General features: G+C 39.6%; 1 protein-coding gene across 1 annotated transcript; it reads left to right on the top strand.

The window, feature by feature from the left end:
* Window positions 1-4,029: 4,029 nt before the first annotated feature.
* LOC139445229 (prostaglandin reductase 1-like) lies at window positions 4,030-15,965 on the top strand. The gene is made up of 9 exons (XM_071226367.1): window positions 4,030-4,227; window positions 6,327-6,372; window positions 6,614-6,664; window positions 7,471-7,656; window positions 9,336-9,453; window positions 11,767-11,919; window positions 13,038-13,143; window positions 14,426-14,544; window positions 14,992-15,965. The coding sequence occupies exons 1-9, from the start codon at window positions 4,122-4,124 to the stop codon at window positions 15,100-15,102; spliced, it is 996 nt and encodes a 331-aa protein (XP_071082468.1). The 5' UTR covers window positions 4,030-4,121; the 3' UTR covers window positions 15,103-15,965.
* The last annotated feature ends 983 nt before the right edge of the window (window positions 15,966-16,948 follow it).

A 16,948-nucleotide genomic window follows, 5' to 3' on the forward strand; every position in this document is an offset into this window, starting at 1 on the left:
TGAACCTGTAACTTGCTCTAGTCATAATGTGGCTTCACGGCTATTTATGTCACAACGATCCTGTCAGGTGAATACATCAATCACTTATCAAGGCGTCGATGGTATTTCTATTGATCCCCTCCCGACACACACACACACCTGTTCCTTCTATCAGTGTGTAGCAACGGTAAGCCTAAGGGCACATCTAAATTATCCCTTGTTCCTCGAGCTCGACACATATATGGTGTTTGGGCTGGAGATTTGAGTGGGTGAGTTGGGTTTGACTTCGAGCAGCCTTCCGTTATATCACATAGTGCTAGCTGTTGGAAGAAGAGGCGCTGACCTTTAACGTGTACTTGTTGTTGACGTGGAGAATGCCACTAACACAGGTAGGACGCTGACAAACCAAGGATGATAATCGGAGCGAGTCTAGGATCAATCTCATTAAAATAAGATCTAAGTTCTCGCTGCTGCTAAACAAAGATCTGAGGACATCCCATTATGGGTCACGTCAGAACGACCTTTCGTGAACTTTGACCGACCACTGAAACGAATAACAAGAAGTCGATATCAGCCAATGAGAAAGCAGCTTTCTCGCACTTTACGGCATTCGTTTCAACCTGGCGACTTCCATTTCAGACGACGCTTGTTGACACGGTTCTCGAATTTTTTTTTTGAAAACTGAAAGACTGCACATTCCGGAATGTCTGATATATGGTTGCAATTGTATGGCAGTCCTCCCCACGTACTGTGCAACGCTGCCTCCGTTCAAATATTTATCGAACAGAAGCGAGAGAAAAAATAATTTGGACGGCATCAGTCGTACGGGTCGTAACTGTCGTTCAGAATACCGTTTTAATGTTTTCGAGATTGCATGATTAGAAAACACATTCCGACATTCCAAGGGACATAATTCTGCACAGCAAACTAAGGCGCTTCAGGCGAAACGGCCAATCCTCAAAATACATATATGTAGCGAAAATAGGAAAGCGATTAATTTATACACAGTTCACAGTTCACAATAGAAATATAGAGTCCTTAGGTTTAACACAAACACCATATATCGTTGACTAGACAATGGTACTTGTTGTTACCCTGTCTAGCGCTCGGCATTGAGGGACTAAAACAAGGACTGGTTAGCTCCGTCAGTATACTGTGTCTGAGTGGGTTATTCATGTAAGACTGTGGCATGGTATCTCAGTGGGCTAGTACTTTAAATCGGCATCAGTCCAGACTAGTACAAGCAGCCACACACAAACACGTACATGCACGTTGCTATATAAGTGTAGTAATCTTGGACGCGACGTTAAACCCAATTTCACTTTACCATTTCCTGGACATGCTCTAACAGTCTCGTTCCTATTGTTAAAAGTTTAAAATGCATCCAAAAAAAAGAGAAAATTATAACAAATTAATAAACATGATAACTACAGCCGTGATAGCTTCAGTGATGTGATTGCATTGTACACAGATATGGTGACAGAAAGGGAATTGATAGAGAAAGGACATTTCCCATTTATCATCGTGACTGTTTCCAGCTGTCATTGTTGTTGAATTATTCTCCACAGAGAGAACACACATCATGAAAAACTTCACAAGGTGATTCAGGGTGATATTTTTTCCGATTACGACATAAGTTCGTGGTCAGATTTAGCTTTAAGAACCAAAAAGATGTTTTAGGACATGTAACAAAGAAAGGTCGGGTTCGATCACTTTAAAAAGATACCCGTAACACAAGTAGAGAGGGCGGGGTTTTCGGTTGACAGAGGTAAATTCCCACGCTGTGGCGAGCCTATTCGGTCTTGTTTAGAAGTTATATTCTGAGCGATGGACCAAATCGTTTGTAAAGGATGCGAGCATTAACCTTGGGTTGCGTTTATCATTGTGAGTAAGGGCCGGCATATGATTGCTGGTGGAAACGGTTCGGAGTCAGTGCCGATTGACCAATAACTCCGCAACTTAAATGACCCTTGGCAGACCAGGCGAGTTGTAGAGTCATGGCTGACAATGGCCATGACGGCGCGGAACGACAATACGTTTAGGTAAATGCAGGTAGGACCCCTTGACGCCCTAACGCAGTAACGACACTATCTCCATCACTGGTGAACACTTCAATATATGCTGAAAATACACCGTATGTGTTGCACCATAACAAGGAACTATTTTTATTTATAACTTATAGGTAAAAACATATCGGTACCAGTAACATGAGTACTGTTCTTGTAATAACCTCATAGAAAAATGATATTAATGCAGTTGCTCTATAACAGGGAACGTTTTTCATTCATGCCCTAAAAGGTACAAATCGATATCAATAACAAGAGTAGTGTTTTTGTAAAGACCTTATTGGAAAAATGATGATTAAATGTTTCGGCCAATATATGGCTGTCTACTACACAGCAGCGAACGCCGTTGGCGATGATGATGGCGCACTCCCTGCTGTTATCTGTAGTCCATTGTTCCCTTTTCCATAACATCCAATTAAGTAGAATGGCACATTGCCGCTATTCATTGTATTACAATCCACACATTGATGGAGGTAATTAAAACTGGGACACTCTATGTACTCCTGATAGAATGGAATACTTAAATTAACAAACATATAGTCTATGAAATATTTTATTACACAATTATATTCATTGTATATTTCTCTCTTTAATTTTATCTAATGCTGATCGCGAACGCCACGTGTCATCACTGGCTTTCACAGACATCCGCCCCCACTTCGTTCAGCGATGTTTTTCATCAGATATCAGGTATATTACTTTGTGTAATGTAACAAGACAATGATAGCCCTTGTTCAAAAAATTTTAACTTGCGTGTAAATTCTATCATCTGGTCATCAAGTGTTAGTTCGAAAGCGAATATCTTGGCTTCGAATCCCAAATTCTCCCTGATGTCATCACCATACCCGGGCTCGGCTTTGTCTGTATTTATTCGTACACGTGTGGGCCAACGGCCCATGGTACATTTAATGGCCCACATCATTTACTACAGATTCACGATAAGCAAAGACATACTACAGATACATTGCAATATTTCTAATTATAGTTTGTTCATAGTCACACATGTAAGTATTAAATGTATCTAGTGTAGGATGGACATAATACTTTTCAGGGATATATTGTCGCCTTATATTAACGGATTCTTTACAAATTAACAAAAAGTGATATACGTTTTCCACACTACCAGTATTACATGTATTTTCCAGATCCTCTCGGTGTATTATGCCGTCTTGCTTAAGAATAACGGAAACGACTTATTGCCGACCTACATTTACCAACAGTTAAGGCAAATAAGTAGGGTTCAGCTCGTGTGTTTCACCAATGTGGTAAATGTCCAAACTATTCTCTATCAACAAGGGGAGTCATTGCGCCCCGTTGGGGAGTTAGCCTGAGCCTGTCTAGGGGCGTCATGTGAGCCTAGGCCCATATGACTCTATAGTCAAATTTAAGGGGAGTCGTTTGAGCCTACTTCAATTTGTGAAAGAATTGTTTTAATTGTTGTGTGCATTAATGGAAGGATAACAGTCACAATTTTAGAATAAAACTGATTATAGTTAGAATGTATTACTATTATCCTGCCTTCACAATCGCTCCGTTGTAGATGAGCTGTAAGTTGGGGCAATGTTTCTTTCCTACCAGTACAACTGACGCCCCGTAATGCATAACAGTGAGGCCGACACAATGTTGTGCCCATTCGCTCTCTCGCTCAACGCATGTCAGACAACTACTAACCCTTTCCTGCATTTACAAGTCAAAACTAGCTAGGACGTATGCCTCTAGACAAAAGAATATTCATGTATTCATAATTGAGTTTTCAAAGTAAACAAATCTAATAAGCAAAGTCACATGTGCATTCCCACATGACCTAATTGATTTGGGGTACCATGGGTTCAAAGTTGGATCAATTTGGATGACGCGAACATTTTTCACGCAAGTGCTCACTGCCTCACACGAACAATCCAGATCGGGGAAAGTTTGCCTAGCTGATAACACTCCACCAGACCTTTGGACGCATCGGTCGGTAGTCGGCCTGGGGAATCAACATTCCATATTACTGCTGTGTCATTCCGCTGGAGAGGAACTATATAGCTGCGGGACCTCGAGTTAGGGATCACAGGTAAGCAGGCTGACGTCAAAATGGTTAAGGCAAAGAAGTGGATCCTTGCAACAAAGTTTGATGGGGAACCAAAGGACTCCAACTTCAAGCTTGAAGAAGAGGACCTGCCTGCATTGAAAGATGGAGGTGAGAATATAGTGTAGTGATAGACTTGAGATCTCCCACCCACACTGTCAATATTACAACGCCATGTACAGTACTAGCTAGTTTATTAAGGGAAGAATATACACTCAATAACACACGTGTGTGTGTGTGTGTGTGTGTGTGTGTGTGTGTGTGTGTGTGTGTGTGTGTGTGTGTTGCATTCAGTGTGATTCACCTCAGCTATGTACAGAATGCCTCAATATTTCAGACTGAGTCATTTGGCAAACTGCATGACAACTCTGTCGCTTCTATTTGACACATTGACTTATAATTATTAGAAGAATATATTAATTATGTTTGGATTTGTTCTGGCTCCTTGATCACATAGGAATGTGTCCTCATTACTCTGTGGGCTGGCATGTGACTGAAAGGATGGCGACCAAGTGTTACATTATAAATTTGGACTACTCTGATGATATACCTATAATCTTGTTTATAAGTGTATTAGTCACCTTTACAGCTGCATATATCACACTACACAACATCTCTTCGTGGACACAGGTTCTTCGCAAATGCTCACACTTCAATTTACCCTTCTGTTGATGCATCAGATATATACGTAAAAAGAAAGGCGAACCATAAAATCATATACAGAAGTTATTACCTTAAGAGTGAGTGAGTGAGTTTGGTTTTACGCCGCTTTTAGCAATATTCCAGCAATATCACGGCGGGGGACACTAGAAATGGGCTTCACACATTGTACCCATGTCGGGAAGCGAACCCGGATCTTCGGCGTGACGAGCAAACGCTTTAACCACTAGGCTACCCGACCGCCCTATTACCTTAAGAAGAGATGTTTCCAGTGTGTATCACTTAATAACAAAACTAACAATCAGTCAAGTGTTACCACAGGGTGTCTTTATTCCTATCACGATATGCAGCCCGTGATTTCCAAACTTTACACATCTCGAGTCATGGATCTATGACGTCATATGTGGTGCGTTCATGAGCGTCGGTTCACACAGTATAACAGTATGTTCGTTTGTGCATCGAACCAATCTGATGTCTCTTGCAAAGGAGTAATTCCTCCTATATTAACCAACATATATGGTATTCGCGTTTCTTTTGTCGGTGAGTATATTTACCGTTTATTTGAGAAATGACTTCCACTTTGTGTGAGTTCATTGGAGTATGAACCAACATAGAGCGAGGGCCACACTGTATGAACGTCGGATCTTGCGACATATATTTTTTATGTCACTATTTATTTCTTCGAAGGGTGTAGATCTATACACAAAGTTGTACAGTACATGTGACTTCTTGTTTGCACTGACAGCCATACAACAGCCATATGTATCGCGGAATGAAGTAGTTCCTAAAAAGGAGAGGCGACATGAGCGTATAAATGCTCACAGTGACATCTTTTGTAGTTTGTTAACAAATATATTGAAATAATATAATTATTAGATGAAATAATATCGTTATTAGATGAGAAACGTCCGTTAAGAACCACCCCAGTAGGCCAGTCACAATGACAGCGCGTCATAATACATTTACATGAAGTAAATGACGTCAAAATGGCTGACACGTTGAACGTGACGGGGGAGACATCCGAAGTTGTTCACGAACCTGTGGCGATTACAGGTGTTTATCATCATTGATCAATTGGTCGACCATTGAAAGGGGTTTGTAAATATGTGTCAAATAGGTACAAAGTTTCTGTCAGTTTTGATACGGATCCAGTCGATTTTGCAATACTTTGGATGTGAATCTCTTCGTTTTGTTCTCCATGATGGGTCGAAGCGAGGACATTCCTGAGGCCATGTAATCTCTGTCTTATTCTAAAACTCAAAGTTCAAAATTAAAGGGTCTAAATGCTCAGAAACAACGCTTTTGAATGTATTCGTGCAAGGGAATTTCCAATGGTTTCCCCAGGAATGTGAAAGTAGTCCGTTGGCGTTAACGTCATTTCAAGAATACAGTCTCGTGAAAAACGTATGAACGTCAAAATGTGTCGTTCATACAGGTATCAACTTCAGTTTCGCACTCATGTGATCGACCTCTCGTCCAATGTAAAGGCCGTACATCGTGTAAACTTCACATTAAAAATTATACGTAAATGATATATATGTATGTTTCAGAATTCATCTGTGATGCAGTATATCTCAGTGTGGATCCATACATGAGGTAAGATCGTGATAGGACTAGGTATTTATAAGCTTAGATGTGAACTACTCTCTGACTGAATTTGGGGACTCGAACCTCTAGGTTGGATCTCTGTAACAGCCTGTGTTTATGCGGAAAACAATGGAGTTAAACATAAACTTTGTGCTTGTACCCCAAACCTACTGTAGAACTGCATATGGCTTAACTGAATATATGCTTTTATACTTAACCGACATTGTTTTTTGGTTTTACTTCTATTCAGGGCGCATGTTTTCCCGGTCGGTAGTGTCATCATTGGCGAACAAGTAGCGCGGTAAGGACTTTGTGACATCTTTTAAACCGGATTCTCAAACATTACTCTTGATTTTTGTAGATAGTAGATATTTGTACATAGATATATAATTTTGGTGTTCATGTTAATAGAGCTATTCATTGAAATCGTTACATACAAATAACTGGATACAGGATTATATACTTACCGCCAAAAGAAACGCAAACCATAGAAACATATAGAGAAGTATGTACCTTAAGAAGAAATGTTTCCAATGTGTACCCTTAATGACAAAACTAACAATCAGTCAAGTGTTACCACAGGGTGACTTTATTCTTATCACGATATGCTGCACGCGATTTCCAAACTTTACACCCCAATCACGCAGGAGACAAATGTGCATCTCGAGTCAAGGATCAATGACGCCACATATGATGCGTTCATCGGTTCACACAACATATATGTTTGTTTGCACATCTAACCAATCTAATATCTCTTGAATATGAGTTAAGTTTTCATATATTAATCAACATATATGGTATCTGCGTTTCCTTTGGCGATGAGTACATCTTTACCGCTTTTATATACAGGGCTAGGAGATGGTCCATAAAACTAATATCATATGTTTTACAGTAACACAGCTCAAGTTTCAATGAAGATTGAGTTTACTTCCACATGTCGACTCTGTCTTCAATCTGATACAGTCAAGTTTTGGATGTATTTCGTTTGGTTATATTTATACATCAAGCTCTGTCTTTTGTAATTTACATTATACGTGTCTTTTTTCATATATGATAATAAGATTATGCAGATATGGGTTAAGTTCACTCAATTGCGCTTCTTCCCAGGGTGACGGAGAGTAAAAGCAAGGACTACCCCGTAGGATGCCTGGTCCAGATGTATGCGGGGTGGAGTTCACGTACACTGGTGGACACTAAAAATTTAAAAGCCATGGAAACATTACATCTCCTGAAAGTTCCAGACCTTGGAAAACTAGCGCCATCCCTCGCACTGGGTGTCCTGGGCATGCCAGGGTAGGTGGTCTCATCAACACGGAATTAGGTGTCTTGTCCGTGACGTGTCAGTGAATTCAGTTTGACGTCGGCGAATTATGTGTCGCGTCAATGAATTCAGTTAATTAGGAGTGATCTGGGTGAATTAGGTGTAATGTGATTTAATTAGGTGTGACGTGAGTGAATTAGGTGTAATGTCATTTAATTAGGAGTGATGTGAATAAATTGGGTGTAATGTCATTTAATTAGGAGTGATGTGAGTGAGTTAGTTGTAATGTCATTTAATTAGGGGTGATGTGAATGAATTGGGTGTAATGTCATTTAATTAGGAGTGATGAGTGAGTTAGTTGTAATGTCATTTAATTAGGAGTGATGTGAGTGAATTAGGTGTAATGTCATTTAATTAGGAGTGATGTGAGTGAATTAGGCGTAATGTCATTTAATTAGAAGTGATGTGAGTAAATTAGGTGTTATGTCATTTAATCAGGTGTGATGTTAGTGATTTAGGTGTAATGTCATTTTATTAGGTGTGAAGTGAGTGAAATAGGTGAAATGTCCTTTAATTAGGTGTGATGTGAGTAAATTAGGTGTAATGTCATTTAATCAGGTGTGATGTTAGTGATTTAGGTGTAATGTCATTTTATTAGGTGTGACGTGAGTGAAATAGGTGAAATGTCCTTTAATTAGGTGTGACGTGAGTGAATTAGGTGTAACGTCATTTAATTAGGTGTGATGTGGGGGAATTAGGTGAAATGTCCTTTAATTAGGTGTGATGTGGGGGAATTAGGTGTAATGTCATTTAATTAGGTGTGACGTGAGTGAATTAGGTGTAACGTCATTTAATTAGGTGTGATGTGGGGGAATTAGGTGTAATGTCATTTAATTAGGTGTGATGTGGGGGAATTAGGTGTAATGTCATTTAATTATGTGTGATGTGTGTGAATTAGGTGTAATGTCATTTAATTATGTGTGATGTGGGGGAATTAGGTGTAATGTCATTTAAGTAGGTGTGATTTGAGTGAATTAGGTGTAACGTCTTATTGAATTAGGTGTGATGTGGGGGAATTAGGTGTAATGTCATTTAAGTAGGTGTGATGTGGGGGAATTAGGTGTAATGTCATTTAATTAGGAGTGATTTGAGTGAATTAGGTGTAATGTCATTTAATTAGAAGTGATGTGAGTGAATTAGGTGTAAGTCATTTAATTAGGTGTGATGTGGGGGAATTAAGTGTAACGTCATTTAATTAGGTGTGATGTGGGGGAATTAGGTGTAATGTCATTTAAGTAGGTGTGATGTTGGGGAATTAGGTGTAATGTAATTGAATTAGGTGTAATGTCAGTTAGTATGCCGTTATGTCAGTGAATCAGGTGTGTGACACACTATGAATGAGTGAATATCCCCACAGACGTATTAGAGTTATATCACAGCAATCTGTAAATGGTGGAATCTGGACCATCAAAACCAGTATATATTTATCTTTATATCATGAACAAACATAGCCTTACTCCGGGATCCTCACTGGGTTGTTGGAAATGTATGTTAAGGGCGATGATTTATAGTTGGTGTCATCATTGCATGTTTATAGATTTTTATAACTTTTGCCGATTCAGTTTTATTTAGCCTTTTTTTTTATCTCAAACGAATGGATGTGAATAGCCCTATGTTTGACATTTTTATTAACGTGAGTGCATCACTTCAGGATGACGGCCTATTTCGGGTTCTTGGAACTCTGTCAGCCTAAGGCTGGGGAGACTGTGTTGGTCAACGGTGCCGCGGGGGCAGTGGGCAGTGCTGTCGGACAGATCGCCAAGATCAAGGTGAGAACATATCACCGCAACAAGCAACACCCTTGAACTCAGATTGGTAATGTGTGAGTTCAAATATAAAGTTCATTTAATAAATGTCCAACAAGATGACATTAGACAATTCCTTTGATTACGTTGTATCTTTAGAGTGAGTGAGTTGGGTTTTACGCGGCTTTTAACAGTATTCCAGTTATATCACGGCGTGTCAGCTTAATGTGGGAGGAAAGCCCGAAGTGATGCAGGTCTCAGACGTTTACCGCTTCAGTGAAACCCACGAGCACGGGTATGGTGCTGACAAACCTAGAAACATAATCGGGGCGAACCGGGATTCGAACCCACAATCATAGGTTTCTGGCGTGCCCAAGGGACGCAACTCTGCACAGCGAATCGCGCGCCTTAGACGACTGGGCCACCCGTGCCCCCTTGTATCTTTAGAATATTGGTAGATTTCTATAGGTTGAAATTTTGAAAACAATTTACTGTCTTCTGGTAAGTTAGGCGATGTATAGCAGTAATCGTTTTTAAGTCTTTTTCTTACATATTAAACATATGAACATTTTGGAATTGTTTCGCGTCAACTTCCAAATTAACACAATAAGTTAAGCCGGAAATTTATATGCCAAAGAATTCAGTGGGAAACCAACAAATAACAAAGAAATATTATACCATTAACAATTAAAAAAAATAACTAGGTTTACAAATCAATACAAAATACTGCAGAGTAATTACATTGGCAGTACACGATAGAGTGGTAGTACAAACTTAAATGGTAGTACAATTACAATGGCATAATAAAATACAATAGCAGTTGTAATAGGAATCGAGTCGGAGATAATGATATTGACCCAAAAGCAACAGTATTCAAGTTTCCAAAGAGTCCTAGGATGGATATCCAGGGTGAAAATATGATTTTCACCCAACCGTTGGTCTTGATGTAATGTGAGATGAGAGGGCCATGCACTTCCCCACTTATATGGTATAAATGCCTTCTAGAAATATTCTAGAAGTTTTCAGATTGCACTTGACTCAAAAAGCATAAAATATAGTAACATCCACCCAACTGCTTACATTTATAGCAATAAAACTAAGTATTGTTAAAACACAATGTTATGAACTTCTACAGAAGCTTAACAGAAACAATTAATATAATTACGCCACTGTTTAACAATAAATTACTCTGCCATATAACAAAATAAACTGAAATTTGAATCCTCCTTGTTGTGAGTTAACTATAATAATTTTCCCCAATTCCGTCGGCCGGTTTCAGTAGGTACATTGTTATTTGATTACCGCTCCGAAAGTATTGATTTGGTTGCGATAAATATGCTAGGAACTACGTAGCTTCCAAACAATAGAGAAAGTGTTTATAACTTTAGAGTCTTGACATTAGAAGAGCTACTTACTTTACTATGCCCTGCCTGTAAATATTAATCTTTGACAATTCTTTCTTCATATGAGTCAGTCTACGTTTTACTATATGAATGTTGCTGGACGATTTGGTTAGGTACTCCACAGGTATCAAAAATATGTTTTACATGATTAAACAAGGAATGAGTGAGTTTACTACTCAGCGCTAATGAGCGGTGTTATTTGCTATTTGTTTTGATAACTTGGCCTGGGGGCGGGGAATCCAATAAAACTCCGAAATAGGGCAATAAATCATTCAAATTCTTTTCAGTGATCCATTCATACAATGTTCACTTCTCGTTTGACTTTTACGCCCAGTGGAATCTGTTGGTGAATAATCGAGGGAGATTATTGACTGGCGTTGACGTTTTAAATATTCTTAGCCAGGAAATAGTTTTATAATCTTCAGACGAACACGCTCAATTACATCAATATTCTGAAACTCCCTTACTTCACATTCATACATTTATATTGGCACCACCTACTTGCCAAACGCAAGCGTGGGGTAATTTAGAATTGATGGCAGGCCAAAGTAACAAAAATGTATCAAATGTATTAAATGTATTGAAGAAGTTGTTAGCCATAAATTGTGTCTACTTAAACAAAAATGGTGATTTCATTCCAACATCAGCAATATTTCTTTTGTTGCGAAGTTTAGACGGTGTGTCTGTGTAAGGTAATCCCTAGGTATCTATACGTGTCGACACGCTCTATTTCTTGTCGGAGAAAGTTGAATTTTCCAAGATTGAAAATTAGTGGTTTGTTTTATCAATATTGACTTACAGAAATATTGTTTTCAGATGTATGTCCTAATTTTATGTTTTCCTAAGGGAATTAGAACACAAAGTGCTGACAGTTTCATGTAGATACATACTTTTCGGAAAGATCATTTTCAGATTTTTTAACTCCATTTTACAGGGGTGCAAGGTGATTGGCTTTGCTGGATCAAAGGAGAAATGTGATTGGGTGAAGAGTCTTGGATTTGATCACGTGTTCAACTACAAGGAAGCAGACATCAGCAAGTCCCTGAAAGAGGCGGCCCCTGATGGAATTGACTGCTACTTTGATAATGTACGTACAACGCCCACCCATTGTCACCATGCTGTATTTGTTTGCCCAGCTACTGGGATTGACAAGGAGTAACAGTACTGTTCTCCCCTGCATACTCAAGGCATGATTTAGATAAGACCACAATTAAGCCTGGTGTCGATCAGAATTGGGGGTGTACTTGGCAGAAGGTGCATTTAGGGTTGGGCACTAAATGCATACAAGGAGACCACGGTTGAGCATTATTAGAAAGAATGAGTTCACGGATGGGAACTAATTGGAAAGAAGGTGACCACGGTTGGGCACTGAATGGAAACGAACATGTGTGGTCACTTGTCATTTGTTGTTAGCAGACCAGGAATGGGCGTAAGTGATCAGTAGGAGACCATGGTTGGGCTTTGATTGGAAGAAGAGGGCCAGGTATTGTTTCCTGGACGGAAGTCCAGGGTTTGACACTTTGAGGTAAAAGGAGACAAGAGTCGTTCGTTAATTGATAATTAAGAAGGAAACTATGCATCGATGATCAACAATTAGGATTGACAAAATGGAGTGTTCATTAATTAGACAGTTGGAGACCGGGATTGTTCATGTATTGTGAAAGAGAAGACATGGGCTGTTCATGATTTGTGCAGAAGAAGACCTTGGTTGTTTATTAGTTGTGCAGGAGAAGACCTGGGCTATTCATTAATTAGGCAGGAGAAGAAGACATGGGTTGTTCATTAATTGTGCAGGAGAAGAAATGGGCTGTTCATGATTTGTGCAGGAGAAGACATAGGTTGTTCATGATTTGTGCAAGAGAAGTCATTGGTTCATGATTTGTGCAGGAGAAGACATGGGTTGTTCATGATTTATGCAGGAGAAGACATTGGCTGTTCATGATTTGTGCAGGAGAAGACATGGGCTGTCCATTATTTGTACAGGAGAAGTCATGGGTTGTTCATCATTTATGCAGGAGAAGACATGGGCTGCTCATTTATTTGTGCAGGAGAAGACATGGGCTGTTCATGATTGGTGCAGGAGAAGTCATGGGTTGTTTATTAAGTATGCAGAAGACCCTGGTTAACTAGACTTACAACCATCATGTGCTATTGCACAGTGTACAGGCGCGGTTGTACTAACTAGATCATCATGTACTATTTCAGGTGGGAGGAGACTTCACGTCCAAAGCACTCCAACACATGAAACTGTTCGGTAGAATCTCTGTTTGTGGTGGTATCTCAATCTACAATGCCACACAACCACGACTCAGTAAGTTTAATATATCTGACAACCCGGCTATTAAATATATTTTACCTATGAATTATTAGAAACAAATATGCACCATACTTGTTAATGACGTGTTCTAGGCCAGTGTCTCACAGACCTCTGTTGTGTTCTTTGTGTGAATAACAACTGCTCACCATGTGTTTATGTTTATGTATTGGGTTGTTTTAGAGATTTGATCATCATCTTAATCTGTTTTTGATATAATAACGGTAACGCTATTTCCCAGGGCGTTATCAATTGCAAAAGTCACCGGTCTGTTCAATGTAAACTGTGGAATATATCTATTTTATGAAAACATAACCAATCTAGATTTATATAAAAGCAAGTCTAGCCAGCTCAGGCCACCTCTATTTCACAATCAGGGGCGGTCGGGTAGCCTAGTGGTTAAAGCGTTCGCTCGTCACGCCGAAGACCCAGGTTCGATTCCCGACATGGGTACAATGTGTGAAGCCCATTTCTGATGTCCCCCGCCGTGATATTGCTGGAATATTGCTAAAAGCGCCGTAAAACCATACTCAGTTAGTCAGTAGTCTATGTCCAATGTTAACGACATACCTCGGGTTTCAGCAAATGATGATGGCTTTAAAATAGCGTTAACGTTGTGTTACCTATTAATAGAAATACTTGTATGCTTAATATGTACGGGTCGTTGCTTATTTAAGAACATTGAATGACTGGATTTGGTGTTACATTGAATAACTTATTTATGTATTAATTATTAATTTCCTTACTGCCTACTTCAAAACAAGCGTTACGGCCACAATTTGTTTAACACGACCACTGGTCAGTTCGCCCTGAGAGAAGTGATAATCTAGACTACCATGTGTCCAAAATTCCAGCTACTGTGCATCAAAACAAAGGTATAAACGGTATAAACAATGGTTGAATCATGAAAACATCGTGACTACTTCATCAAACAACTCCAATGCTCCTGAACAAACAGTTCATTTCAGATTTTAGTTAAATATTAAATACAGTAAGATACGTTTGTAACGAACACCCTTATAACGAACCGATGGATATTACGAACTTAATATTTGGTTTCGGGCATTTGCTGTATATATGTTGTATATATACGAACTACGGTTATAACGAAAAATAATTAGTGGTCCAATTGAGTTCGCTATAACCGTAGTTTACCGTATACCTAATACTAAATGTAAGCATGTGTTATATTTCTGCCTAAATGACGTAGATGAAGGTAAAAAGATTTAGGATGAATGAAACCTGTATTTCCAACACGTGTGTGTTGTGTCTGTTCCAGCTCCAGATCCGTTCATGACGATCTTATCCAAACAACTTAAAGTGGAAGGTTTCATTGTGATGAGGTGGTGGGCAAAATATCCGGAGGGCAAAGCTGAAATGAAGAAATGGATAGACGAAGTAAGTACTTTACAGCTGGAGTACCAATTCAACAAAATGAAAACTCAAAGTACAATTCCATTCACTGAACAATACATTAACCATTATTCAGAAGAATCCCCACAGACAATGTAGTCAAACACCTTTTGTATCAAAATAGATATTTTACGAGACAAGTGTATTCATATAGATCCGGTTGTCTCGAAGGTCCATACATAGTGAAAATTCATTACCTCGAACTCCACTGATTCTACATATCGTTGAATTCGATGTAGAATCATCTCAGCCGTTGAGGTCTTCTTCTGCTCCTTCTCCCTTTAGAAGAAAATACCTGCATTTTTTAGCAGTGGCCAACGAAATATATTATTTTACGTGTCCATCACTATCGTCTCTCGTAAACAGGACAGCGTGGTCCTTCAACGCAGCACACCTTCCCTTGTGACTTATTTACATTGTATTATATTCCAGGGCAAGATCAAGTACAGGGAGACGGTCAAAGATGGTTTCGAGAACATGCCCCAGATCTTCATGTCTTTGTTGAAAGGAGCCAACATTGGGAAGATGATCGTTAAAGCCTAGACCAATCATTTGATAACTGAGTGTTGGCATTTCATGCCGCTTTAAATCAGTTTGAGCACTAAGGCACCATCGTGACATTCCTACTTATGCTGATATCATGCAGATATAGTGTTTCGTGAAGTGTACACTGCTCGTGTGGATGGATGCATTATTGTACTAGCCAGCTGAATGCCTGTGTACATATGCGGCCATGACAAATGAGTTATATTAAAAAAATGGGTGTTCATCAACTTCTTTACAGTAGTTTTTATATCAGATGGTAGTGAAATAATCTTGTTGTGTCGTAAATTGATTGACAAAAAAGTGACATAACGCCATTGGAACTGACCGTGTCTCTTATTCTGAAGTCCAGAGTTTTTATATAGACTGTGATCGTTTTGTTTGCAGTGTACAAAATTATAAGTAATCTAATTTGCCATATTGGGTTCGAAAAGTTGCTTCATGTGAAACCCTTATGGTATGCCAGAAATGTGGGTTCGAATCCCGATTCGCCCTGATTATGTTTCTAGTTGTTCAGTAACAAACCTGTCTGAGACGTAGAGCTGTATCAATTCGGGTCTCCACAACACGTGAAGCTGGCACGCTCTGACATAACTGAAATACTGTTCAAAGCAGTATCAAACCCAACTCACTCACTACTAGTAAACCAGTCTGTATAAAGAAATGTCCGGATTAGCGAATCATAGGTACCCAGTACTCCCAATATGTGAACATTAAACGTCTCAGTTATTATCCTTGAAGCGGGTGTTTCCGGACCGATCCGGGAAGCGGATGATTCCAGATCGATCCGGGAAGCAGGTGATTCCAGACCGAAGACGTACCCCTGTACATTATTTCCATTTTGGCTATAAACATGTCCGTCCAAGTGTTGAATAAAGATCGAGTATACCACTCTCTTGTTATGTTTAAGCACTTCAACAAGTTGGTAGTGAGCAGGTATCTTTCCCACCGATCCAGCTATATCACGCCTGGGGACACCGAGAATGGGATACACATAATTTTGTACCCATGACTGGAGTCGAACCTGGGTCTTAAACCACTGGACCCACCTGCCGCCAGCAGCAAGCGCAGAGGATGCACTGGGTATGTGTATACACTGGACATATATGGATACAAAGTAACAGTCATTGGCGTCCGAATGTCACACTACTTTACACTAAGGACTTTTACGGCAAGCATGGGTTGCTGAAGACCTATTCTACGCCAGATCCACACAGGTCCAAGACGCCCCGTTCATGCATTTAAATACTAGTACACTGTACATCCAGATAATTCCAGGAATTGTGAAAGGTACGTAAGGCCAGAAAATGTAAAAGACTTGTAAATATTTAACGTCAACGCCAGAGAATAACCAGTCTCGATTGTCCACCCAGATTTCATTGGGCGTAAAAGACAAACTTGAGGTGAAAATTAAATGATTAGATCACTGAAAATCAGTATTGCCACCAGCTGTTTGCGAAAAGGGTAATAATGTCCCGCCCTACCGGTCGCATCCAGCTTTCACACAATTTGCAGTAACAAACTAGTGTTTGTTGCCTGACGCCGCACTGAAGTATTCCTGCCAAGCAACGGCGGCCTGTAAACAAACCAGACACTCAGCAAGTGATCGATGGACCAGAACAATAAATTGACACGATGGGGTATATAATGATTTTGTTGAAGCTGAAAACGAAATGTCTATTTTGGATTAACGTCGCGCCCGCCACTCACACAATACAAAAAGTAGTGCTTGTTGCCTGACCCGCACAGAATAAGTAGGGAAAATGTGAAAGAAGTAAAAGTCGTGAAGGACATGTATGTCGGAAAAACGTAAAGGACGTGTAAGTCAGGAACATGTGCAAAATGT

The sequence above is a fragment of the Haliotis cracherodii genome, unplaced genomic scaffold (assembly GCF_022045235.1).
Source record: "Haliotis cracherodii isolate W230 unplaced genomic scaffold, xgHalCrac1.p SCAF_6, whole genome shotgun sequence".
In the NCBI taxonomy this organism is placed as follows: Eukaryota; Metazoa; Mollusca; class Gastropoda; order Lepetellida; family Haliotidae; genus Haliotis; species Haliotis cracherodii.